Raw genomic sequence first — 26,833 nt, 5'->3', positions numbered from 1 at the left:
GATCCTAACTGACAGGGAATTTGTGAAAAACTGAGTTTAAATGTATTAGGCTAAGGTGTATGTAAACTTCCGACTTCAACTGTAACAAAACAATTACATACTTATTTTATAAACAAAGTTATGCAACACCCAATGCCCCTGTGTGAAAAGGTCCACCCCCTTACACTTCTCCTGTAGAATTCTACAGGACAATGTCAGGCCATCCGTCTGTGAGCTGAAGCGCAGCTGGGTCATGCAGCAAGACAATGATCCAAAACACACAATCAAGTTTACATATACATTTGAAGTTTTGGAATGGCCTAGTCAAAGTCCAGACCTAATCCCAATTGAGATGTTGTGGCAGGATGTGAAACGAGCAGTTCATGCTTGAAAATCCACAAATGTCGCTGAGTTGAAGCAGTTCTGCATACAAAAGTGGGCCAGAATTACTCCACAGTGATGTGAGAGACTGAACAACTACTACAGGAAGTATTTGGTTGCAGTCATTGCAGCTAAAGGTGGCACAACCAGTTATTGAGCGTAAGGGGGCAGTTACTTTTTCACACAGGGGAATTAGGTGTTGCATAAAATTATTTAATTAACAAAATAAGTATAAATGTTTTTGTTATTTGTAAACTCAGGTTCCTTTAATCTAATATTAGGTTTTGGTTGAAGATCTGATATCATTCAGTATCAAAAATATGCAAAATAGGGAAAATCAAAAAGGGGAGAAACACTTTTTCACGGCACTGTACATCGACGAGTTTGACGTCGCCAAGGAGACTTCCAACAGCCTGACCAGAGCATTGACATCTGACAACACTGACCCACCACAGCAAACAAACTATGCCTTTTCACTCCACACTAAAGCTTAGGCCTACAACTTCATAATATTTGACAGGAACACCATGTACCACTGTCACTGATGCATTCCAAAACCTGCAGTTATCCTAGTAATACGCAGATGCAATTAAAATGCCCTCTAGAATTCCTCTGCGTGCCTACAACATCTCAGGTGAAAAGCCTAAGAAAAGCCTACCCTGCTTAGGAAACCATCAATGAGACCACAATCTCCACACAACATCATACTACGTTTTATTGTTCATGGCACAATGAAACAATCTGGAGAGTGCGGTCCTATTGATCCCTCATGGACTACATTGACAATCCCCACCATTCCAACCCAAATAAATAAACTCAGTTGTTTGCAATTGTGTGTGAGTGTCCGTCACTCACCAGGCTGTCGAGGCCTCCGCCCAGCAGGTCGACGGCGCCCATCTGCATGGAGGACTGCTGGGGCACGTTGACGGGGGGACCCAGGTCCAGGTTGAGCAGGTCTCCCAGCAGGTCTCCCTGGGAGGGGATGACTGACTGGGCCTGTTCAATGGGGGCCGCTGGCCCTGCGCTCACCGGGCTCTCGCCTGTATCAATGCTGAGAGGTGGGAAGAGAGGAGGACACAGAGAGATGCATGCATGTCAGTGTTTCCCCTATATTCATTTAGCAGCACTTCTAAATAGTTGCCGCCACCCCCAGAAATATGATACACACCCCCGGGGAACGACTCAAACCAGATATAAAGTATAGGAGAAAATATACTGGAGATATACATGCTTTAATAAGATTTTTTTAGAACTAACAATCACCAAAATAAAAACTAGACCGTCAGGGAGAATCTAAAATGTAAAAAATGTCATAGCATGGGGCCCCCGTTGATTTTGTTATGTTTGAGTCACTCAGAAAGCATAAGAAGACGGCATAAATGTTCTCTCGGCCCTACGTCGAAATGTGTAGAATTGTAGGAAACTAGCTTTAAACTAATTTTCTCTCCGCCCCATGGCAAAACGTGAAGAATTGCAGGAAATTGGCTTTAAAACAGAAACATTATGTATCTGCATCCAAGAGGAGGGCCTCTAAATTTAGGTCGGAGACAGCCCCATTGCCACACCCACTATGGGAGAACAGATGTTGGTATTTGTGTGTAAGCAATGAAAGCCTTTGTGTTGTGCTAGAGTGGGAGGGAAGCTTTATTTGGGGGTTAGGTGAGTGTCTGTCTTCCTGGGACTTAGGTAACCGAGTAACTTCCTCATAACTGTGTCTTACCTGCCGTGCTGGATGGGCAGGTGCTTGCGGTGGATGCCGTGGCTACCCTCCACGAAGGCGTTGGGGGGCTTGTGGTAGACGGAGGCCAGGGAGCCAATGTGGCAGATGAGTTCATCCAGCAGGGTGGGCTCAATCAGGTCCGTCTCCTCCGAGATCAGGGGCTTCTCAGACAAGACCACCTCCTTGGCAGTCACCGGATCGGTGGACAGCAGGCGCCAGTAGATGTAACCCCTGTCACGTAGGTCAGGGTTGTCGGAGTCCTAGGAGGACACAAGGGGAAGGAATCACAGTGGTGAATAGACAGCGTTGAGTTGAAGTTTGAGACAGTTTGAAGCAAAAGAGGGAGATATATTGGTGTGTGTGTCTCTTTGTGTGTCTCTCTGTGTGTGTGTGTGTGTGTGTGTGTGTGTGTGTGTGTGTGTGTGTGTGTGTGTGTGTGTGTGTGTGTGTGAGAATGTCACCTGTGTGGCCAGACTAAGGACCTGCTGCACCAGCTCCTGAGTCTCAGAGGGTTTCTTCAGGAATAGTTTGACGATGGCCGTCAGAAGAGTGAGCTGGACCTGAAACACAACACACCCCAAAGACTGTGAATGGTCTGAATGGCCAAATCAACTCCTAGCCACAAGGCGCGTGTAGATCTGAAAGGATGGCTTTAATGAAAACAATATAGCAGAAATTACAGATGAGGGCAAGGTGGAGCTCTTACCATATTCAATCCAATATTTGCCCTAGTTTCATTTCCAAGCAGGGCGTAATAGTCCCAAAGGCAACAACGAGGCCATCTGACATTAAGGTTGTCAAATGAAACCAACAAGGTGAAACATTGATCCAATCTTTTCAGATTTATATTAATGGTCTTGCGGGGTAGAATTAGATTATAAATTGCAGACCTCAACTGACCTGGGTGCTCTGCTCTGGGACAACTGACCTGGGTGCTCTGCTCTGGGACAACTGACCTGGGTGCTCTGCTCTGGGACAACTGACCTGGGTGCTCTGCTCTGGGACAACTGACCTGGGTGCTCTGCTCTGGGACAACTGACCTGGGTGCTCTCGTCGTGGAAGCCCTCCAGGAAGCTCTCCAGCAACTCGTCAGCGTTGTCGATCCTCTCAGCGTACTCGCCCACAATCCAGATCATGGCAGCGCGAGCATCCGGCTCATCCAGAGAGTCCAGGTTCTCACACAGCGTGGCGATGATGCTCTCATACCTGAGGAGATAGAGAGAGAACACAAAGGGTCAGGGAATATACTAGTGTCTGTCTGGGCCTTGGGCTATACACAGGTCATGTATATACACAGACAGTGGCGGTATAGGTCCTATTGAGGAAAATAAATCTCCATCTTCATTGATAATTATCGGGGATGGAGGGAAAAGGACACCTACTTGTTGGGGTATTTGCGGAAGATGTCCCTGATGACCACGATGGCCTCCTGCACCACATAGTTGACTTTGGTCTGGATGAGGTCCAGCAGGGTGCTCACACAGCGCTCAGCAGATTGCTAACAGAGAGACAACAGGAACAAAGTCAACACTGACCCAAAGTGGCCAAAGTACCTCGTTTAAACTCCTTCAAACAACTTCATAGGATTGGATGGCACTTTTATGGAACAGCTATCAAATCTGATCAGAGACCCTCGCTGTGTCCATCTATGATGGGGTCTCAGATTCCTACCTCTACTTTGATGGCACAGCGTCCGATGGCTCTCACTGCCTTACGCACAAAGTCAACATCCACCTCGGTGGCGTACTCCTTCAGCTCAGCCAACACCTGGGGAGAGAGCAGGGCATATGAGTGAAAAACATGACACACACATTTACACACACAGTCACAGTGGGAGGACAAGCAAGCGTATTGACATTGTAAGAGAATGATTTGAGGAGACATGGTTAAGGTTGGTGAATTATGCATGCATCCAAGGCTAAACTACCCAAGGCAAAGCTCGTCTTTTAACAGCAAAGGAAGGAAGCACATCCACTGTCCAAAATGTGTGTTCATTAAGGCATCATCTGACAGCATGCCTGTCAGAGTACCAGCTAAGACTGATTAGGAGTGACGCATTGGGATGTGAACATGTCTGTCGAAATAAGTCTGGCGAAATAAGTCTTCAATATACACTAAGTATAAAACGTTAAGAACACCTGCTCTTTCCATGACATAGACTGACCAGGTGAATCGAGGTGAAAGCTATGATCCCTTATTGATGTCACTTGTTAAATCCACTTCAGTGTAAATGGAGGAGACAGGTTAAATAAGGATTTTTAAGCCTTGAGACAAGTGAGACATGGACTGTATATTTGTGCCATTCAGAGGGTGAATGGGCAAGACAAAAAAATGTAAGTGCCTTTAAACAGTGTATGGTAGTAGGTGCCAGGCGCACCGGTTTGTGTCAACAACTGCAGCTCTGCTGGGTTTTACACGCTTAACGGTTTCCTGGGTGTATCAAGAATGGTCCACCACCCAAAGGACATCCAGCCAACTTGACAGAACTGTGGGAAGCATTGGAGTCAACATGGGCCAGCATCCCTTTGGAAACGCTTTTGACACCTTGTAGAGTCCATGCCCAGACGGGGACGGGGGGACTTAATATTAGGAAGGTGTACCTAATGTTTGGTATACTCAGTGTTTTGGTGCAGCTGAACAGATGAATGCAAATCTGGGCTAGCCCCTGTTGTTTTCTAAGGGCCATGTTCTTATGTTAACAAAACTGTATATTTTTGTGGGCCAATAACATTATTATAAGTCAAACGGATACAGTATGAAAAACAAACAAAACATATACAGTACGGAGCTATCTTCCCCAAAGATGGTTTTCTGTGTAGAGTGACTAAGTATAAAATGATGTACAGCAAATCATAAGAAATGAACACCCTAATATAGACTTCCATTCACTGAGGTATGGGGTTCCATGAGCAGTACCTGGGCTATGTTGGCCTGGGAGGCCAGGCGAATCATGATATCCAGTTTCTCCAATTTGACGTAGATGGGGTCGTTGTACTTGACAAAGAACACCTTGATCTCCTGCTTCAGGATCTCAGGCCTAAATAATAGAGATGACATTTATAATGGGAACAGAACAACTCTATATGTCTATCTATAAGAGTCCTGATCTGAACCCACAGAGCTGAGAGATGGGAAAGGTACATAGGAAGAGAAATGCTGTCATCTAGTGGCTAGGAAGTGAGGAGGACACAAAACGAAAACATGGTGCCAAGACATAAAATGGTCCAATGCAGCCGCTTTTATCTCAACATCAAATAATTTCTCTGTAAAAAATTAAGTAACTTACTGTGACTGCCTTAAATACATTTGTAAAAAAAGCTATACAAAGTGCTTCTTAGCATAGAGCAAGCAAGAATTTTGCTAGGACTGTCTGGGAGTGGTCTGAGTGGGAGGGGAAAACCAATAACTTGCTGTTATTGGCAGAGAAGTTTGGAACTAACTTGGTTATTGGTCTATTAAGTCAAAGTTGCAGGTCCATTATGATGTTCTGAGAGAGCAACTTAGCATATATAACAAGGCAATTAGAAATGCCAGACGGGCTCATTTTTCTAAATTGATCACTAATAATCAGAATAATTCAAGAGTGCTCTTCTCCACCATTGATGGCCTGATAAATCCTACCCCCGCAAACCTATGTGAACTTTCCAAACGTGATGAGTTTGCGGCATATTTCAGAGACAAGATAACAAACACTAGGCTGGGTCAGTAAGCAAGACCTGATGAGAAGTTTGATGATATGTGCCTTAGCATACCACGCAAAGGCACTATGGATTTATTTTCCATTGTTGACACCAACATGCTCAGGAAAGTGATAACACAAGCCTTCTAGATCCTATCCCCACCACCTTTTTCAAAACTGTTTTTAATTGCATATCTGAAGTGCCAGCTATTGTTAACCACTCCCTGTTCACAGGCACTTTTCCCACTGCACTCAAAACTACTATGGTGAAACCCCTTCTGAAGAAATTAAATCGGAGGTATTTGGACATAAATATGGATTATTTGGAACAAAAACAACATTTGTTGTTGAAGTAGCAGTCCTGGGAGTGCATTCTGACGAAGATCAGCAAAGGTAATAAAATATTTCTAATACTAATTCTGAGTTTAGGTTACCCCGAATTTGGCGGGTGTCTGAATAGCTCGCCGTGATGGCTGAGCTATGTACTCAGAATATTGAAAAATGTGCTTTCTCCGTAAAGCTATTTTAAAATCTGACACAGCGGTTGCATAAAGGAGTAGTCTATCTATAATTCTTAAAATAATTGTTATGTATTTTGTCAATGTTTACGATGAGTATTTTTGTAAATTGATGTGCACATTCACTGGACGTTTTGGTGGGAATACATTTTCTGAATATCACGCGCCAATGTAAAATGCTGTTTTTGGATATAAATATGAACTTTATCGAACAAAACATACATGTATTGTGTAAAATAATGTCCTAGGAGTGTCATCTGATGAAGATCGTCAAAGGTTAGTGCTTCATTTCGCTGTGTTTTGGGTTTTATTGACACATGTCCTTGCTTGGAAAATGGCTGTGTGATTATTTTTGTCTATGTACTCTCCTAACATAATCTAATGTTTTGCTTTCGCTGTAAAGCCTTTTTGAAATTGGACAATGTGGTTACATCAAGGAGAAGTGTATCTTTAAAATGGTGTAAAATAGTCGTATGTTTGAGAAAGTTGAATTATGACATTTTGTTGTTTTTGAATTTGCCGCCCTGATATTTCACTGGCTGTGTCCCGCAGGTGGGATGCTAGTGTCCCACGTAGCCCTGAGAAGTTAACTATGCAAATCAGTTAAGAACAAATTCTTATTTACAATGACGGCCTACCCCAGCCAAAACCTAACCCGGATGACACTGGGCCAATTTGTTCTTAACTGACTTGCCTAGTTAAATAAAGGTTAAATAAATAAATACAAATATTACCACACTATGAGTTTGGAATAAAAATTTGATTGATGAGAAGAGAAAAAAAACAATTTAATTCATTTTACAATAAGGCTGCAACCTAACAAAATGTGGAAAAAGTCAATGGGGTCTGAAAACTTGCACTGTGTATATAAAACACAGAAAAATCATATTTTTTACTTCACTGGGCCTTATCCAACACCAAACATTCCACATCACTGAGGATTCATTTAGAAAGTGATGAACTAAACACATTTTGATGGATTGCTCTGTTCCAGCCCTGATCCCTTGGAGGCTAGCAATAACCTTGCATTAATGTTGAGTGTAAATTTCCCACTGACCTTTTCTGGACGATGAGGTTGATGTTCCTGAGGGCCACATACTGGACCTCTGGCTCCCCAGAGAGCAGGGTGACCAGCGGTGGGGACAGCTTCTTCAGCAGTGTGTTGTAGTAGTCCGACTCCTTGGGCAGAAGCTCCAGGAACTTCATCAGCACCTTAACGGCCGACAGCACCACCGCCGAGTTGGCATGGGAGAGACGGGGAGTGACCCGCTCGCAGATGCTGGAAAAGAAAGAGAACAGGTGGATTTATTAGTGCAATCTATATTACAAAGGATTTAAAAGTTGACAACACCATAAGTGATTTTAGTGCACAAACGCAGCAGTTTACTTTAGATGCAATAAACGTCTGGTAGAGATTTAGTACACAGGACTTATTGTGGAGATTTATCACAACTCCCTTTAAAGGACATAACTAATTGGTACATAACAAATAGCTCAGATATTTTTTATTTAGGCTACCATGGCTAGAAGAGAACTCAGTGACTTTGAAAGATGGGTCTCAAAGGAGAATGGGGGGGTTTAAAGTGTGTGCGTGTGTGTGTCACCAGATCTCAACCCAATTGAACACTTATGGGAGATTCTGGAGCGGAGCCTGAGACAGTGTTTTCTACCACCATCAACAAAACACCAAATGATGGAATTTCACATGGAAGAACGGTGTCGCAACCCTTCAATAGAGTTCCAGACACCTGTAGAATCTATGCCAAGGCACATTGAAGCTGTGGTGGCCCAATGCCCTATAAAGACAATATATGTTGGTGGTTCCTTTATTTTGGCAATTACCTGTATCGATCTCAATGCTATACTGAATTACCTTGGTAGTTCACTCCTGCAAACTTATCCTTAATAATTTGTTTTCGGTGTTTGTGCATTGTTTTTCTCAACTTATTTTTTTATATAGCTACTCAAGTAGTGTATTTTTTCCCCCTCAACAGCATTAAATTAGTTAACATATTTGACTACTTCTCCAACCAAACAGCTAATTGTTTGGATTCAAATACCAGCTCAGATCCTCCAAGATCCTCATCTCATCTCCCATTTATTGGATCAAAGGCTGGACCAAAAGATACAGAAATGGCAGAAACTATCACTCACTACACCCAAAGATTCCTCAGAAGTTTTTGACATGTTAAAATAACCCTGTGCAGGGAGATAAAGAACAGCCTTATGCAATATGGAATCCTGTGGTGGAAATTACAACATTATGTTATTCACATTACTTTATATTAGAATGTATTCTTGTATTAGTACTTTCACAGTTTGTCTGTTCTTCTGAGAGGAGCCTCTGAGGCTTAACGATTTACAATGCCTTGGTGATAAAACCTAGACTGCATTCCATTCCATGATTAGTGTCTGTGTGAAATGTTGGCCTGTCTGCCAGTGCTAGGCAAACCCTCCTTCCAGTTTATTTCTCCCGCATTGCAGATAAACACTTGTCTTCATAATTTGAGGGAAGGACCTAGTGTCCTATGTTGCATTAGTATTTCTGTATAAACATGTAGTAAATGACCTAGAGACAGACATTTGGCACCATGTAAATCTTGCTGTCTGTTGCTTGATATCACAATGTACCTTTGTATAATTCTATACATCTGTGGTTTGTCATGAACATTCAGGAGGATGTACTTTGCTATAAAGAGCTGTAACCCAAATCTGCTCGTTGGGCTCTCAGCAATCACTTAAGGGTGGTCGTTGACCACTCCGTTATTGCAATAATTAATAATAAAGTTTGATTGTTTTGAAGAAATCTAAAAGTCTCTCTTTTGAATCAGAAATATTCAGCAACTTCCAAAGTTATTCAACTGGGCCTTTTAAATGCAAGATCCATAAACAACAAAGGGTTACTACTGAATGACATCACTGATAGAGGTCTATACTTTCTCTGCCTCACTAAGACTTGGCATCAGCCCAATGAGTACATATCCCTCAAACAATGCACTCCATCTGGCTACACCTACCTGGACTGTTCTCACACATCTGGACATGGTGGCGGATTGGATGTAATCTGCAGGACTGACGGCACTGTGAAGTCTACTCCAGTACCAGCTGTCTCATGTTTTGAATTCATGAATGCATGAACTATCTGAGCTACTAATACTCCTGACCCCCTTGTGCCCTGCTATGCTAGTGCTTGGTCATTTCAACATACATGTCGACTGCAGACTCTCTACCGGCCTGGCTGATGTCCTGGACATCTTTGGACTCCAACAGCACGTGGACTTTGCCAGCCACAACAAAGGCCATGCACTAGACCTGGTCTGTACTACAGGCGTGGAATTCGCCAAATTGGAAGGAAACGTGTCAGGGATGTCCGATCATAAACTCATCATCTTCACCCTAGCTATTCCTCTACCCACTCGGCCAAAGAAACGCTCCATTCAGTTCAGGAGTCTAAAAACAAACACTGGCCAGCTTACTGAATCCATCTCCTACATGCAAGTTACTGACTAGTGGCTCAACACAACACTGCATTGGCCTCCATAATGGATAAAGTTGATCCTTCGGAAACCCGAATGGTGTCTTTCTCCAAATCTTCTCCCTGGTACACTGAGGAGCAGAGCAACGCTCTTTGAAAGCAACTGGCCGTCGTCTAGAGCAACAGTATAAGAAAACTGGGTCTAACTGTACATGCGTAGACGTATGAGCAAGATCAGCAAGAATACAAACAGGCCTTAAATGCACCTCGGGCATCCTACTGGTCCTAACTGATCAGCAACGGCATTGGTAACGCCCTGTTTTCTACTGTGAGCAAGCTCCTCCAACCTATAGTGAATTCTGCTACCCCAGCCTCCCCAAGGTGCAATCAATACCTGTGCATCTTCCAAAGCAAAATTGAAAACATCAATAACACCATACTGTCCTCTCCAGCCCCAGTAGTTAAGCTATCCAGTCCTACGCTCCCTGAGTCAAGGTTCTCCACCTTCACCACAGTCACTGCAGCTGATGTAACCAAGCTAGTTAGGACAATGAGGCCCACCACTTGCTCCCCACCTGCTTACCTGCTCTGGAGCATTTCTTCACAGAAATGATCAAGTACCTCATCACTGGATGTGTCCCTCCTCAGCTCAAACTGGCCACAGTCAGACCAGTACTTAAAAAGCCTGGATCTGACCCTGACAACCTCAAGAACTAAAGGCCTATTTCCAAGCTCCTCAGATATACTGTTTCTAACTCAAAAACCATCTGGCCACTCACAACCTTTATTTATTTTATTTATTTCACCTTTATTTAACCAGGTAGGCAAGTTGAGAACAAGTTCTCATTTACAATTGCGACCTGGCCAAGATAAAGCAAAGCAGTTCGACAACATACAAAAACACAGAGTTACACATGGAGTAAAACAACATACAATCAATGATGCAGTAGAAGAAAAAAAATTAAAAAATAAGACTATATACAATGTGAGCAAATGATGTGAGATAAGGGAGGTAAAGGCAAAAAAATGCCATGGTGGCAAAATAAATAAAGTATAGCAAGAAAAACACTGGAATGGTAGATTTGTAGTTTGAAGAAAGTTCAGAGATAAAATATAAATAATATGGTGCAAAGGAGCAAAATAAATAAAATAAATAAATACAGTAGGGGAAGAGGTAGTAGTTTGGGCTAAATTATAGATGGGCTATGTACAGGTGCAGTGATCTGTGAGCTGCTCTGACAGCTGGTGCTTAAAGCTAGTGAGGGAGATAAGTGTTTCCAGTTTCAGAGATTTTTGTAGTTCGTTCCAGTCATTGGCAGCAGAGAACTGGAAGGAGAGACGACCAAAGGAGGAGTTGGCTTTAGGGGTGACCAGAGAGATATACCTGCTGGAGCGCGTGCTACAGGTGGGTGCTGCTATGGTGACCAGTGAGCGGAGATAAGGGGGGACTTTACCTAGCAGGGTCTTGTAGATGACCTGGAGCCAATGTGTTTGGCGACGATTATGAAGCGAAGGCCAGCCAACGAGAGCGTACAGGTCGCAGTGGTGGGTAGTATATGGGGCTTTGGTGACAAAACGGATGGCACTGTGATAGACTGCATCCAGCTTGTTGAGTAGGGTATTGGAAGCTATTTTGTAAATGACATCGCCGAAGTCGAGGATTGGTAGGATGGTCAGTTTTACGAGGGTATGTTTGGCAGCATGAGTGAAGGATGCTTTGTTGCGAAATAGGAAGCCAATTCGAGATTTCACTTTGGATTGGAGATGATTGATGTGAGTCTGGAAGGAGAGTTTACAGTCTAACCAGACACCTAGGTATTTGTAGTTGTCCACAAATTCTAAGTTAGAACCGTCCAGAGAAGTGATGCTGGACAGGCGGGCAGGTGCAGGCAGCGATCGGTTGAAGAGCATGCATTTAGTTTTACTTGTGTTTAGGAGCAGTTGGAGACCACGGAAGGAGAGTTGAATGGCATTGAAGCTCGTCTGGAGGGTTGTTAACACAGTGTCCAAAGAAGGGCCAGAAGTGTACAGAATGGTGTCGTCTGCGTAGAGGTGGATCAGAGATTCACCAGCAGCAAGAGCGACATCATTTATGTATACAGAGAAAAGAGTTGGCCCAAGAATTGAACCCTGTGGTACCCCCATAGAGACTGACAGAGGTCCAGACAGTAGGCCCTCCGATTTGACACACTGAACTCTGTCAGAGAAGTAGTTGGTGAACCAGGCGACGCAATCGATTTGAGAAACCAAGGCTACTGAGTCTGCCGATGAGGATGTGGTGATTAACAGAGTCAAAAGCTTTGGCCAGGTCAATGAATACGGCAGCACAGTATTGTTTCTTATCGATGGCGGTTACGATGTCGTTTAGGACCTTGAGCGTGGCTGAGGTGCACCCATGACCAGCTCTGAAACCAGATTGCATAGCGGAGAGGGTGCGGTGGGATTCGAAATGGTCGTAATCTGTTTGTTGACTTGGCTTTCGAAGACCTTAGAAAGGCAGGGTAGGATGGATATAGGTCTGTAGCAATTTGGGTCAAGAGTGTCACCTCCTTTGAAGAGGGGGATGACAGCAGCTGCTTTCCAATCTATGGGAATCTCAGACGACACGAAAGAGAGGTTGAACAGGCTAGTAATAGGGGTTGCAATAATTTCGGCAGATAATTTTAGAAAGAAAGGGTCCAGATTGTCAAGCCCAGCTGATTTGTAGGGGTCCAGATTTTGCAGCTCTTTCAGAACATCAGCTGAATGGATTTGGGAGAAGGAGAAATGGGGGAGGCTTGGGCGAGTAGCTGTGGGGGGGTGCAGTGCTGTTGAATGCAGTAGGGGTAGTTAGGTGGAAAGCATGGCCAGCCGTAGAAAAATGCTTATTGAAATTCTCAATTATAGTGGGCTTATCGGTGGTGACAGAGTTTCCTATCCTCAGTGCAGTGGGCAGTTGGGAGGAGGTGTTCTTATTCTCCATGGACTTTACAATGTCCCAGAACTTTTTAGAGTTGGAGTTGCACGAAGCGAATTTCTGCTTGAAAAAGCTAGCCTTGGCGTTTCTAACTGCCTGTGTGTATTGGTTTCTAACTTCCCTAAAAAGTTGCATATCGCGGGGGCAGTTCGATGCTAATGCAGAACGCCACAGGATATTTTTGTGTTGGTTAAGGGCAGTCAGGTCTGGGGAGAACCAAGGGGTATATCTGTTCCTGGTTCTAAATTTCTTGAAAGGGGCATGCTTATTTAAGATGGAGAGGAAGGCATTTAAAAAAAATAACCAGGCATCCTGTACTGACGGGATGAGGTCAATATCCTTCCAGGATACCAGGGCCAGGTCAAATAGAAAGGCTTGCTCGTTGAAATGTTTCAGGGAGCGTTTGACAGTGATGAGTGGAGGTCGTTTGACCGCTGACCCATTACGGGTGCAGGCAATGAGGCAGTGATCGCTGAGATCTTGGTTGAAAACAGCAGAGGTGTATTTAGAGGGCACGTTGGTTAGGATGATATCTATGAGGGTGCCAGTGTTTGCGGCTTTGGGGTTGTACCTGGTGGGTTCATTAATAATTTGTGTGAGATTGAGGGCATCAAGCTTGGATTGTAGGATGGCTGGGGTGTTAAGCATGTCCCAGTTTAGGTCACCTAGTAGCACGAGCTCTGAAGATAGATGGGGGCAATCAGTTCACATATGGTGTCCAGAGCACAACTAGGGGCCGAGGGGGGTCTATAGCAGGCGGCAACGGTGAGAGACTTGTTTTTGGAGAGGTGGATTTTTAAAAGTAGAAGTTCAAATTGTTTGGGTACAGACCTGGATAGCAGGACAGAACTCTGCAGGCTATCTCTGCAGTAGATTGCAACACCGCCCCCTTTGGTCGTTCTATCTTGTCTGAAAACGTTGTAGTTAGGGATGAAGATTTCAGAGTTTTTGGTGGACTTCCTAAGCCAAGATTCAGACACAGCTAGGACATCCGGGTTGGCAGAGTGTGCTAAAGCAGTGAATAAAACAAACTTAGGGAGGAGGCTTCTAATGTTAACATGCATGAAACCAAGGTTATTACGGTTACAGAAGTCATCAAAAGAGAGCGCCTGGGGAGTAGGAGTGGAGCCAGGCACTGCAGGGCCTGGATTCACCTCTACATCCCCAGAGGAGCAGAGAAGAATAAGTATGAGGGTACGGCTAAAAGCTATAAGAATTGGTCGTCTGTGACGTCCAGAATAGAGAGAAAAAGGAGCAGGTTTCTGGGGGCGATAAAATAGCTTCAAGGTATAATGTACAGACAAAGGTATGGTGGGATGTGAGTACAGAGGAGGTAAACCTAGGCATTTAGTGATTATGAGAGAGATATTGTCTCTAGAAACATCATTGAAACCAGAAGATGTCATAGCATGTGTGGGTGGAGGAACTGAGAGGTTGGATAAGGTATAATGAGCAGGGCTAGAGGCTCTACAGTGAAATAAGCCAATAAACACTAACCAGAACAGCAATGGAGAAGGCATATTGACATTAAGGAGAGGCATGCTTAGCCGAGTGATCAAAGGGTCCAGTGAGATTCAGACAGCTAGCCGGGCCATAGGTAGCAAGCTGGTGGAAGATGGGAGGGAGGTCTGTTTTTAGCCACCTCGTGCGTTTCCGTCTGTGGGTTAGTGGGGTTCCGTGTGGAAGGGGGGACCAGTCCAAGTTGGCAAAATAGTTAGTTATAGTGGCCCAAGAAAAGTGTCCGATAGACCTATTCAGATCGCAGCCGAAAAGACAGCTAACGATTAGCGGGCCGCAGATGGGCGATCAGGTTACGTCGCGACGGAGGGGCCAGTTGGATAACTCCCTCGGGCAGATAACGTCGGTGGTCCAGTCGTGAAGACCCGATGGGGCTCCGCATCGGCAGTAAAACGGGTCAGGATAGGTGAGTTGTAGCCCAGGAGACACTTCAGCTGGCTAGCTCAGGAATAGCCCAGGAGTGGCTGACGGAACTCTTCAGCTGGCTAGCTGGCTAGCTCCGTAATAATGTGTGTTAATTCCGTGACCGACGTTGCCAATAGTCACTCAGGTAGCAGCTAGTTAGCTGCAAGATCCAGGTGTAAATGTCCAGAGCCTGCGGTAGAAATCGGGGAAAGGAGAGAGAATAGGTCCGGTATGCTCTGGTCTGAGTCGCGCTGTACAAAAACTGGCGATAGCTTTTCGAGCTAATGGATAGCTGAGGACAGCTAACCGTGGCTAGCTGAACTTCAAGGTTAGCCAGTGAAAATGGCTAAACACTTGCTAGCTTCTGTTGTGGAATTCAGATGAGGTAAATAATACTTTCTTTTTAAATTGGTGAGGCGGGTTGCAGGAGAGTGCTTTGAGGTTGAGTTTTTAGAATTAAAAAAATATATATATATATATATATATATATATAAAAAGATAAGTGAAGAAAAAAAATATGTAAATATATATATACACGGGACACGACAAGAGGAGGGTAGAGGACGTCTGAACTGCTACGCCATCTTGGAAAAAAGAGATACATAACTAACCTACTTGAGCCCTTCCAGTCAGGTTTCAGAGCTAGACACAGTGCCAAGACTGCCCTGATAAAAAAAGTCACCAATGACGACCTCATGAATGCTGACTCTGGTGCTGCCAGCATCCTCATACTGCTGGACCTCAGTGCAGCATTACACGGTCAGCCATGCCATCCTACTGGATCGCATGGAGAAGCTCCTGGGCCTGTCAGACACTGTCTGGGACTATCTCACTGATCGCTACCAGTTTGTAGCCATCTGTCCTAGTAGGGCAGACACAGTTGTGGTCTGACAGGGGTCCCTCAAGACTCGGTCCTGGGGCCACTACTGATTTGTATCGGCATGCTGCCACTGGGAAAGATCTTGAGGAAACACGGACTGGGGTTTCACTTTTATGCTAACGCCACTCAGCTGTACGTCTCCACAAACACTGACAATGCCACTGCACTCCTGGTCAGCAGCCTGCAGGACATCAAAGCGTGGATGCAGTGAAGTTTCCCAAAGTTAAACTGCAAAAAGAGTGGGGACGTCCTGACTGGCACAGGCACAATTATAAACATCAGCAGCTACAGCCTCAATATTGCTGGTGTCAAGGTCCCCCCCTCCAGTGAGGTTCACAACCTGGGTGTGATATTTGACAGTCACCTCTCGTTTGAGGCCCACATCAACAGTATGACCAAAGTCAAATTTTTCCATCAACAGAACATTGACAGGTTACGACCTATGCCATCACAAACTGGAGCACCTTTATTTCATCCCGTCTGGACTATTGTAATGGCCTTTTTGGTGGCGCATATGCCAAGTGCCTAATCAGGCAACAATATCTCCAGAACTGTGATGCACGTGTCCTCACCCACACCTCCTCCCACAAGCACCTCACTCCAGTGCTGTTCAACCTCCACTGGCTCCGAATATGCCCACGTATCGACTACAAAATCCTGGTTCAATCCTACCAAGCTATCCACAACTCTGGACCCAAGTACCGGTCTGACCTCGTTTTACTCTCCTGCCCCACACGCACCCTTCACTCCTCCAGGTTCGTCTCCCTTCGGCAGCCCCGCAGCAAACTAAAAACTATCGGTGACAGGGCTTTCAGTTGCGCGGCCCCGGAACGCACTTCCAGACACTAATAGGGCTGCAAAGTCTCTGTCCTCCTTTAAGGGACAACTCAAGACCATACTGTTCAGAAAAGCAGGACCTCTGCTAATTCTGTTATCATGTCCTCCTCCTCTTGGAGGAGGACGAAGACAAAGACGAAGCCCTACAGGGAGGAGGTGAGGGCCCACGGAGTGTGATGTCAGGAAAACAACCTCACACTCAACGTCAACAAAACAAAGGAGATGATCGTGGACTTCAGGAAACAGCAGAGGGAGCACCCCCCTATCCACATCGACGGGACAGTAGTGGAGAAGGTGGAAAGTTTTAAGTTCCTCGGCGTACACATCACGGACAAACTGAAATGGTCCACCCACACAGACAGCGTGGTGAAGAAGGCGCAACAGCGCCTCTTCAACCTCAGGAGGCTGAAGAAATTTGGCTTGTCACCAAAAACACTCAAACTTTTACAGATGCACAATCGAGAGGATCCTGTCGGGCTGTATCACTGCCTGGTACGGCAACTGCTCCGCCCACAACCGTAAGGCTCTCCAGGTCTGCACAACGCATCACCGGGGGCAAACTACCTGCCCTCCAGGACACCTACACCACCCGATGTCACAGGAAGGCCAAAAAGATCATCAAGGACAACAACCACCCGAGCCATTGCCTGTTCACCCCGCTATCATACAGAAGGCGAGGTCAGTACAGGTGTATCAAAGCTGGGACCGAGACTGAAAAACAGCTTCTATCTCAAGGCCATCAGACTGTTAAACAGCCATCACTAACATTGAGTGGCTGTTGCCAACATACTGACTCAAATCTCTAGCCACTTTAATAATTAAATTGGATGTAATAAATGTATCACTAGTCACTTTAAACAATGCCACTTTATATAATGTTTACATACCCTACATTACAGTATACACATATGAGATGAGTACTCTATACCATATACTGCATCTTGCCTATGCCGTTCGGCCATCGCTCATCCATATATTTATATGAACATATTCTTATTCATTCCTTTACACGTGTGTATAAGGTAGTTGTTGTGAGATTATTTGTTAGATATTACTGCATGGTCGGAACTAGAAGCACAAGCATTTCACTACACTCACATTAACATCTGCTAACCATGTGTATGTGACCAATAAAATGGAGGAGGTCCCGTGTGGCTCAGTTGGTAGAGCATGGTGTTTGCAACGCCAGGGTTGTGGGTTCGATTCCCACGGGGGACCAGTATGGGGGAAAAAAAGAAGAAAAAAAATGTATGAAATGTATGCTGTAAGTCGCTCTGGATAAGAGCGTCTGCTAAATGACTAAAATATAAAATGTAAATGTAAAATTTGATCTCATTTGAAAAGCTCACAGAACGGAACCATCAAGTGCTGAAGCGTGTAAAAATCATCTGTCTGTGGTTGCAACACTTACTAGAAAGTTCCAAACTGACTCTGGAAGCAACGTCAGTACAAGAACTGTTCGTCGGGAGCTTCATGAAATGGGTTTCCATGGCCGAGCATCCCCACACAAGCCTAAGATCACTGTGCGCAATGCCAAGTGTCGGCTGGAGTGGTGTCAAGCTTGACTCCATTGGACTCTAGAGCAGTGGAAATGCGTTCTCTGGAGTGATGAATCACTCTTCACCATCTGGCAGTCCGACGGACGAATCTGGGTTTGGCGGATGCCAAGAAAACGCTACCTGCCCGAACACATAGAGCCAACTGTAAAGTTTGGTGGAGGAGGAATAATGGTCTGGGTCTGTTTTCATGGTTCAGGCTAGGACCCTTAGTTCCAGTGAAGGGAAATCTTAATGCTACAGCATACAGTGACATTGTAGAAGATTCTGTGCTTCCAAATTTGCGGCAACAGTTTGGGGAAGGCCCTTTCCTGTTTCAACATGACAATACTCCTGTGCACAAAGTGAGGTCCATACAGACATGGTTTGTCGAGATTGGTGTGGAAGAACTTGACTGGCCTGCACAGAGCATTGACCTCAAACCCATCGAACACCTTGGGGATGAATTGAACGCCAACTGCGAGTCTGGCCTAATCACCCAACATCACTAATGCTCGTTGCTGAATGGAAGCAAGTCCCCGCAGCAATGTTCCAACATCTAGTGGAAAGCCTTCCCAGAAGAGTGGAGGCTGTTATAACAGCAAAGGCAGGACCAACTCCAAATTAATGCCCATGATTTTGGAATGAGATGTTCGACGAGCAGGTGTCCACAAAAGTATTCATCCCACTTGGCGTTTTCCCTTTTTTGTTGCATTACAACCTGTAATTTAAATTGATTTTAATTTGGATTTCATGTAATGGACATACACAAAAGTCAAAATTGGTGAAGAGAAATGAAAAAATAAATAATAATAATCTAAAGAATTCTAAAAAAAAAAAATGGAAAAGTAGTGGATGCATATGTATTCACCCCCTTTGCTATGAAGCCCCTAAATAAGATTTGGCGCAACCAATTACCTTCAGAAGTCACATAATTAGTTCAATAAAGTCCTCCTATGTACAATCTAAGTGTCACATGATTTGTGACATGATCTCAGTATATATACACACACACACACACGTTGTTGAGACTTCTAGCTCACTCAGGAAAAGAAATAAAATACATATATATATATACACATACACATATATATATATATATATAGATAAAAGAGGAGCAAATTCGTCTGATGTGTTCAATTAAATGGGGAACGAGTGATTTCTTTAAGTTTCTCAGATGCTCAGATATGTTACGTTATGTGCGCATGCGCAGCTTCACTAGAGACTTAAACTACAGCACCTGGTAATCACTTGACCGCAGACAATCATCAGGAGCACACAGCCCGTTGGTATGTAACTGCGAACTACTCAGTCTAGCGTTAATGTTTAAGTCACTTATATGTTTGTGCACTGAACGTTTACCTCACTGTGTCAGTGTTAGTTGGCCGGGAGTAACTTGTAGCTCGCTGGGTGCGGTAGCTCAGCGACCCAGATGCTATATAGCATTAGGCTATTATTATCAGCCATTTGAATTGTGCTGATTGTTCAGAGCACTCTGCTGGTTTCTGGTGGCGATAGCGGTGGTTTGCTTCGGTGATCCATGGTGGAGTGCCGCATTATGTTGCGTTTGTGCGTGTGTAAATCCTTTGGACGAGGCATGTGGTGGCATGGGTTCTGTGTCCTGTGACAGCGTCCATAACAACCTGTGACGGCAGAGTCACTGTGCGCATGCTCCTCTGGCGCTGGGCATTCTGGGTGATGTAGTCGGTGCTGTTTTAAACCAGATCTGCCACATCTTTGATGGTGTTGCAGGCTTATTTGATTTATTATTTACATTATTATTATATTACTTGAATAATATATTATATATTATATCTTAATAATATATTGTCATTATTTGTTTGTTTTATTTCAGGTTTATGACCTGTGGTCATTTGATTTAAAATAAAATTAAGGACAAAACACGAGTCATGACACTGAAAGGCCCCAGAGTGTGCAACACCACTAAGCAAGGGGCACCACCAAGCAAGCGGCACCATGAAGACCAAGGAGCTCTCCAAACAGGTCAGGGACAAAGTTGTGGAGAAGTACAGATCAAGGTTGGGCTAAAAAAAATATCAAACTTTGAACATCCCACGGAGCACCATTAAATCCATTATTAAAAAAATGGAAAGAATATGGCACCACAATAAACCTGCCAAGAGAGGGCTGCCCACCAAAACTCACGGACCAGGCAAGGAGGGCATTATTCAGAGAGGCAACAAAGAGACCAAAGATAACCCTGAAGGAACTGCAAAGCTCCACAGCGGAGATTGGAGCAATTGTCTATAAGACCACTTTAACCCGTACACTCCACAGAACCGGGCTTTACGGGAGAGTGGCCAGAAAAAAATCCAGCGCTTAAAGAAAAAAAGAAGCAAACACATTTGGTGTTCGCCAAAAGAAGAAGGTACTCTGTTCAGATTTAGCTTTTTGGCCATCAAGGAAAACACTATGTCTGGCGTAAACCCAACACCTCTCATCACCCCGAGAACACCATCCCCACAGTGAAGCATGGTGGTGGCAGCATCATGCTGTGGGGATGTTTTCCCCCATCGGCAGGGACTTTGAAACTGGTCAGAATTTAAGGAATGATAGATGGCGCTAAATACAGGGACATTCTTGAGGGAAATCTGTTTCAGTCTTCCAGAGATTTGAGACTGGGACGGAGGTTCACCTTCCAGCAGGACAATGACCCTAAGCATACTGCTAAAGCAACACTCGAGTGGTTTAAAGGGAAACATTTAAATGTCTTGGAATGGCCTAGTCAATGCCCAGACCTCAATCCAATTGAGAATCTGTGGTATGACTTGAAGATTGCTGTACACCAGCAGAACCCATCCAACTTGAAGGAGCTGGAGCAGTTTTGCCTTGAAGAATGGGCAAGAATGGCCAGATGTGCCAAGCTTATAGAGACATACCCCAAGAGACTTGCAGCTGTAATTGCTGCAAAAGGTGGCTCTACAAGGTATTGACATTGGTGGGGTGAATAGTTATGCACGCTCAAGTTCAGTTTTTCTTGTCTTATTTCTTGTTTGTTTCACAAAAAATATTTAGCATCTTCAAAGTGGTAGGCATGTTGTGTAAATCAAATGATACAAACCCCCCCAAAATGTATTTTAATCCCAGGTTGTAAGGCAACAAAAAAGGAAAAATGCCAAGGGGGTCAATACTTTCGCAAGCCACTGTACATTTGGTCATATAGTGTATGTATGCGTATAAACATATTGGGATGTATATATGAAATTTGGTGCATTTCTATAACCTATTTGGAATGATTGACGTGATACTCTGTAACCACATGTAAATACACTGCGAGGGTAAATAAACAGTGGTGCACAGCAATGTCGGTGTGTTTCCCTTGTATGCATGTGTCACTCGTGTGTCCAAGATGAGACATTTCTTGGATGGCAAGCACAAAGTAGACGAAAATGTAATTTCACAAGACAGCTTTTTGGGCAGCATAGTACCATGCAGCAAGATTTAGAAGTTTGCAAACTAACATACAAAATATGGCCCACAAGAAAAAAACTTAGATGAGTATTATATGTTACTCTGACAACTAAATCAGGTTTTAGTGCAGTTTCTATATAAACCGGGAAAAAGGTTTTCAGAATTATAACAGAACTCAATGAATCTACTTTGTTTGAGGTGACGACAAAAGATGTGTGCGTACCTCTGGGCCTCGCGCTCATCTTTGGGGTTGTAGTTGGACAGGCAGTCCAAGATGAAGATCTGGCCCCACTCAGTGCACTCATTGAGGGCCGTCAGAAGCTTGTTGATGTTCTGGGGGTTGAGGTCCAGCAGGTTGCTGTTGGGGTGGGACTCACTGATCTCAGACAGAGCTGCCACCGCGTTGGCCACCACCTGGAGGTTCAGATACAGTGATCAGTGGTCTGTCTTGTCTGCCAATGGACTTTCATCAGGGAAATAGGGTCAATCATGAGAAACTGTTAAAACAGGTCCTGGAACAACACCCTTACAGGCTGTTTTTAAAATTACCCCAGGCCCCCGAAGTATACAAGAAAAGTAAACAAAGTCTGAGAAATTCACCTGACATCTACACTACCAGTTAAAAGTTTTAGAACACCTACTCATTCAAGGGTTTTTCTTTATGTTTTACTATTTTCTACATTGTAGAATAATAGTGAAGACATCAAAACTATGAAATAACACATATGGAATCATGTAGTAACCAAAGTGTTAAATCAAAATATATTTTATATTTGAGATCCTTCAAATAGCCACCATTTGCCTTGAAACAGCTTTGCACACTCTTGGCATTCTCTCAACCAGCTTCATGAGGTAGTCACCTGGAACGCATTTTAATTAACAGGTGTGCCTTCATAAAAGTTAATTTCTTTCCTTCTTAATGTGTTTGAGCCAATCAGTTGTGTTGTGACAAGGTAGGGGTGGAATACAGTAGATAGCCCTATTTGGTAGAAGACCAAGTCCATATTATGACAAGAACAGCTCAAATAAGCAAGAGAACCAACAGTCCGTCATTACTTTAAGACATGAAGTTAAGTCGATATGGAACATTTCAAGAACCTTGAACGTTTCTTCAAGTGCAGTCACAAAAACCATCAAGTGCTATGATGAAACTGGCTCTCATGAGGACCGACACAGGAATGGAAGACCCAGAGTTACCTCTGCTGCAGAGAGATAAGTTCATTGGAGTTACCAGCCTCAGAAATTGCAGCCCAAATAAATGCTTCACAGAGTTCAAGTAACAGACACTTCTCAACATCAACTGTTCAGAGGAGACTGCGTGAATCAGGCCTTCATGGTCGAATTGCAGCAAATAAACCACTACTAAAAAGGACACTAATAAGAAGAGACTTGCTTTGGCCAAGAAACACAAGCACTGGACATTAGACAGGTGGAAATTTGTCCTTTGGTCTGGAATCCAAATCGGAGATGTTTGGTTTCAACCGCAGTCCCTTTGTGAGACGCGGTGTGGGTGAACGGATGATCTCCACATGTGTATTTCCCACCGTAAAGCATGGAGGTGGTGTTATGGTGTGGGGGTGCTTTGCTGGTGACACTGTGTGATTTATTTAGAATTCAAGGCACACTTAACCAGCATGGCTACCACAGCATTCTGCAGCGATACGCCATCCCATTTGGTTTGGGCTTAGTGGGACTATCATTTGTTTTTCAACAGGACAATGACCCAACACACCTCCAGGCTGTGTAAGGGCTATTTTAACAAGAAGGAGAGTGATGGAGTTCTGCATCAGATGACCTGGCCTCCACAATCCCCCGACCTCAACCAAATTGAGATGGTTTGGGATGAGTCGGACCACAGAGTGAAGGAAAAGGAGCTAAAAAGTGCTCAGCATATGTTGGAACTACTTCAAGACTGTTGGAAAAGCATTCCAGGTGAAGCTGGTTGAGAGAATGCCAAGAGTGTACAAAGCTGTCATCAAGGCAAAGGGTGGCTATTTGAAGAATCTCAAATATAAAATATATTTTGATTTGTTTAACACTTTTTTGGTTACTACATGATTCCATATGTGTGATTTCATAGTTTTGATGTCTTCACTATTACTCTACAACGTAGAAAATAGTCAAAATAAAGAAAAACCCTTGAGTGTTCTCAAACTTTTGACCGGTAGTGTACATAGTCTGGGCTGTGCCTAGGGGCCTACTGCCAGCCTATCCTACCATGGGGTTGGAGTCGGCGATGAGGTCCCTGAGGGAATCCAGGAAGCCCTGGTCCTCCACCATCTGGGCGTTGATGTCATGGAGCTTTGCCACACACACCGCTGCCGTCTTCCTCACGTATGGGTCCTCGTCCTTTAGACACTTCCTCAGCGGCTCACACAGGTACTCTGTGATCTTGTCCACGCGGATGCAGCCCATGGTGCGCACGGCCAGGGCCCGGATCAGGGGGTTAGGGTCCTCACAGTCCTGAGGGAGAGAGAGGTGAGATATCTATGGTTGGGGAAGTGCAGTATTGCAATGGCTAGGCTGTGTAATATGTTAACAGCCAAAGTAAGTGGAAAACCATGTAAATGTGTATTTTTATGTCAAATAAAATGCCTTGCCTCCCGGCTGGTCTGTAGGTAATGCTGCAGCCTCTGGCACACATGTCTAGTGCCAACGTAGGTTTGAATCCAACCTACTACCCTTTGATATCTCTCTCTCATAAAATACCTTTAAAAACATATTTAAAAAGAAAAGGCCTTGCCTTGACAAAGCTGTTGACAGCCATGATGGCCATGTCAGGCTGGCTCTTAGCATAGTTCATCAGGTACAGGTAGACCAGCTTTTTCAGCTCCAGGTTGTCTGTCTGCATGCAGTTCACCACGTCTGGGAAGAGAGAGCTAAAGGACAGACAATTTTAGGTCATAACTGCGCATGTGCACGGGTTTACTTCACGCTGTTACAACGTGGTAGCAATGGGACCAAAACAGAGAAGTTTAGCTTCGCGCTTCAACACTTCAATTATTGCGGAAATTGACCCACAATGCTGTTTACGTTGTGCATTAAGGCCATATCAGGGAGTATAACGTAAATAATAGAGATTATAATACATAACTTGCTAATTATAGACAAGTAGGCAATCCCTTTTACATTAAAGTAAAAATAATTGCTGAGAAGTGTTTGGAGAGCAGAAGCTGCAGGCAGGTCAAATCAAATCAATCGTATTGGTCACATACACATGGTTAGCAGATGTTATTGCGAGTGAAGCGAAATGTTTGTGCTTCTAGTTCCAACAGTGCAGCAATATCTAACAAGTAATCTAACAATTCCAAGGTCATTAGATAATGTCAGAGGGATGAATGGTCAACACACAGAAGTGTCACAGGAAGCAATCAGCTGTACGGTACCTGACATCCTTGCCCACAGTCATAGCCGCAATGACCTTCTTCACCGCCTCCTTCCTCTTCTCTTTCTTCTCATTGTTAAGCTCTGCCTTCAGCTCAAATATCTCCCCTGTAACAGGACACAGATGCAGCATTAGCAAGAGTCCAGTGTGACAACAGTATGATGCTCTCATTCAGCAACACTGGTTGAACCGTCAGCTCAGTTGTCAGCTTTGGCATGAACAGTTCAGCCTTAGTGGTAATTTCATGCATCCTGTTTCTGTGAGGAGAGTAGGAGCCAATCTATTTCCATTAAGAGTTATGTTGCACTTTCCTAATGGTAGGCATGCACTTATGATCAAGGGGACAATGTGTCATTGAAGAAGACAATGCCAATAAACGTTTTAAGACTCACCTTTTTTATTTGTTGTAAAATATTTTGAGTCAGTCATTGTTGTTCTTCAAATCTGTTACAGGGAAACATCCAGCATTAGAGGATAGAAAGGACACATCATTGGCCTATGATACAAATAATTATAGCTACATCTTTACTCTTGGCTTCTAAATATGTTTTATATAGTTGAATGCAAGGGAACAAGCTAAGCAGAACTATAACAGCATCCCATGCCACTACGAGACATCAGTTGTACGTCACAACAGCAGCACTTTCACTGGCTAATGTCGGTAGTTAACGTTAGCTAGTTTGCTAGTCTGTAAGGCAGTTTACTTCCTTTTATAATAACGTTACATTGGGAAAAGAGGTTTGTAAACAGACTAGTTGTTATTACATATGTAGTTAGCTAGCTAAAAGCTCACAACAGAGCCAAGTGTTTCCAATTACAAGGCAATTATTGTCTTGGGTGTGACCCCAGGCCCGTGGAGTAGGGAAAATATCTGTCCTACTAAGCTAGCTAACGTTAGCTGGCTAGGGATGATTGTAAGGCCTCTGTACTTCCAGCTAACTAGCGCTAGCTAGATAACATTAACGTTAAAACCACAACAAATCATCATTACAAATTGAAAGGTACAAACTTGTTTTGAGAGGTAATTTCAATAAGAAACTGCGTCGCTAGGGTGAGTGAAGCTATTCCAGATCTGGAAAGATGTTTTTGCTCCTTGATTGCCGCAGAGCGATAGCTAGCCGTGGAAAGATGGAGCACTCCCGGAAAAACAAAATGAGTGAAGGGTATCGGAGCCAGAAAGGCGTAACACCGGAAAACAGTTCATTTCGACCGGAAATAGCCGGACTATGTTTACAGAGGGACACGGAGTAGGTCACACAGACGTTTTAATTAAATAATTGGCGATAACTAGCTATGCCTGTGTAGTTTCGGTGGATAAAGTTGTGTGTCAACTGTAGGGATGCCCATGTTGCTGGGGACCGGAACTGTCCAGTGAGAGAGAGGCAGGCAGTGATGCCAACTTAGCAATTTTGTTGCTAGATTTAGCAACGTTTTTTTCAAACAGCATTTAGCTACTTTAAAAAAATTATTTGGAACTTTTGAAAAGTGACTCAAACGCTAAAACGCACGCATTTTCCCTCCAAATGACACAAAAACGATTTTCTCTGTCACACTCAGTCACAACACACGTGCCTGGCTGCAAAAGTGCATTGTGCGTGACGTCGGCAGCAGGCGGTCAGCTCGTGCACAGCAATTTCAGTAAATTGCAAGTTGGCTGACTACTGCAGCAGCAGTAGTACCGGTTCGACGAGCCAAACCCAATGAATATAGTTGGTCGTGAATGTTTGATCTTGAACAGAACTTACAACATCAATCAGCATGTCTCAATGAAAATTGCACAGAAAAGATTGGGAGTCTGTACCTGAACAAATGTCAAATCATATTTTTTGCCGAGGTGGCCAGTCAATTTGAGTAACGTTATTGTGTATTCTACGTAATGACGCAGTTTTACGTCATCACGCAATGACATCACAACGTAATGTAGCAACTTTTAGCAACAAATCAACCTGCCTCTAGCAATTTGCCCTGAAAATTTGTTGGCAACACGTGGAAGCAGGTTGAAGTCGCCAGAGTAGCGCAGGTGTCGTATGCTGAGGCAGTGAAAAAAGTAGAGGTGGATGGGTTAAGGGTGAGGGATCCTGAGAGGATCCCAATGAGCAGTATATTTGTGCCAGCACAGAGGGATAGACCAAC

At 44.1% G+C, this 26,833-nt stretch overlaps 1 protein-coding gene across 2 annotated transcripts in view; it reads right to left on the bottom strand.

Annotated features, from left to right (window-relative positions):
* LOC100380745 (AP-2 complex subunit beta) overlaps positions 1-25,991 on the bottom strand; it is a 72,912-nt gene extending 46,921 nt beyond the window's left edge. For both annotated transcript variants that reach the window (XM_045693533.1, XM_045693534.1), the window contains exons 1-14: positions 25,710-25,991; positions 25,093-25,144; positions 24,702-24,807; positions 24,059-24,194; positions 23,533-23,778; positions 21,539-21,729; positions 7,335-7,556; positions 4,997-5,117; positions 3,752-3,847; positions 3,463-3,578; positions 3,121-3,286; positions 2,542-2,640; positions 2,081-2,340; positions 1,216-1,411 (exon numbers count right to left, since the gene is read on the bottom strand). In XM_045693533.1, coding sequence (XP_045549489.1) covers positions 1,216-1,411; positions 2,081-2,340; positions 2,542-2,640; positions 3,121-3,286; positions 3,463-3,578; positions 3,752-3,847; positions 4,997-5,117; positions 7,335-7,556; positions 21,539-21,729; positions 23,533-23,778; positions 24,059-24,194; positions 24,702-24,807; positions 25,093-25,129 — 1,992 coding nt within the window. In that variant the 5' untranslated portion in view covers positions 25,130-25,144; positions 25,710-25,991. The remainder of the gene's footprint in view (positions 1-1,215; positions 1,412-2,080; positions 2,341-2,541; positions 2,641-3,120; positions 3,287-3,462; positions 3,579-3,751; positions 3,848-4,996; positions 5,118-7,334; positions 7,557-21,538; positions 21,730-23,532; positions 23,779-24,058; positions 24,195-24,701; positions 24,808-25,092; positions 25,145-25,709) is intronic.
* Between the last annotated feature and the right edge of the window lie 842 nt (positions 25,992-26,833).

The sequence above is a fragment of the Salmo salar genome, chromosome ssa13 (assembly GCF_905237065.1).
Source record: "Salmo salar chromosome ssa13, Ssal_v3.1, whole genome shotgun sequence".
Lineage (NCBI taxonomy): Eukaryota > Metazoa > Chordata > Actinopteri > Salmoniformes > Salmonidae > Salmo > Salmo salar.
This window is presented reverse-complemented; position numbering and strand designations above follow the sequence as displayed.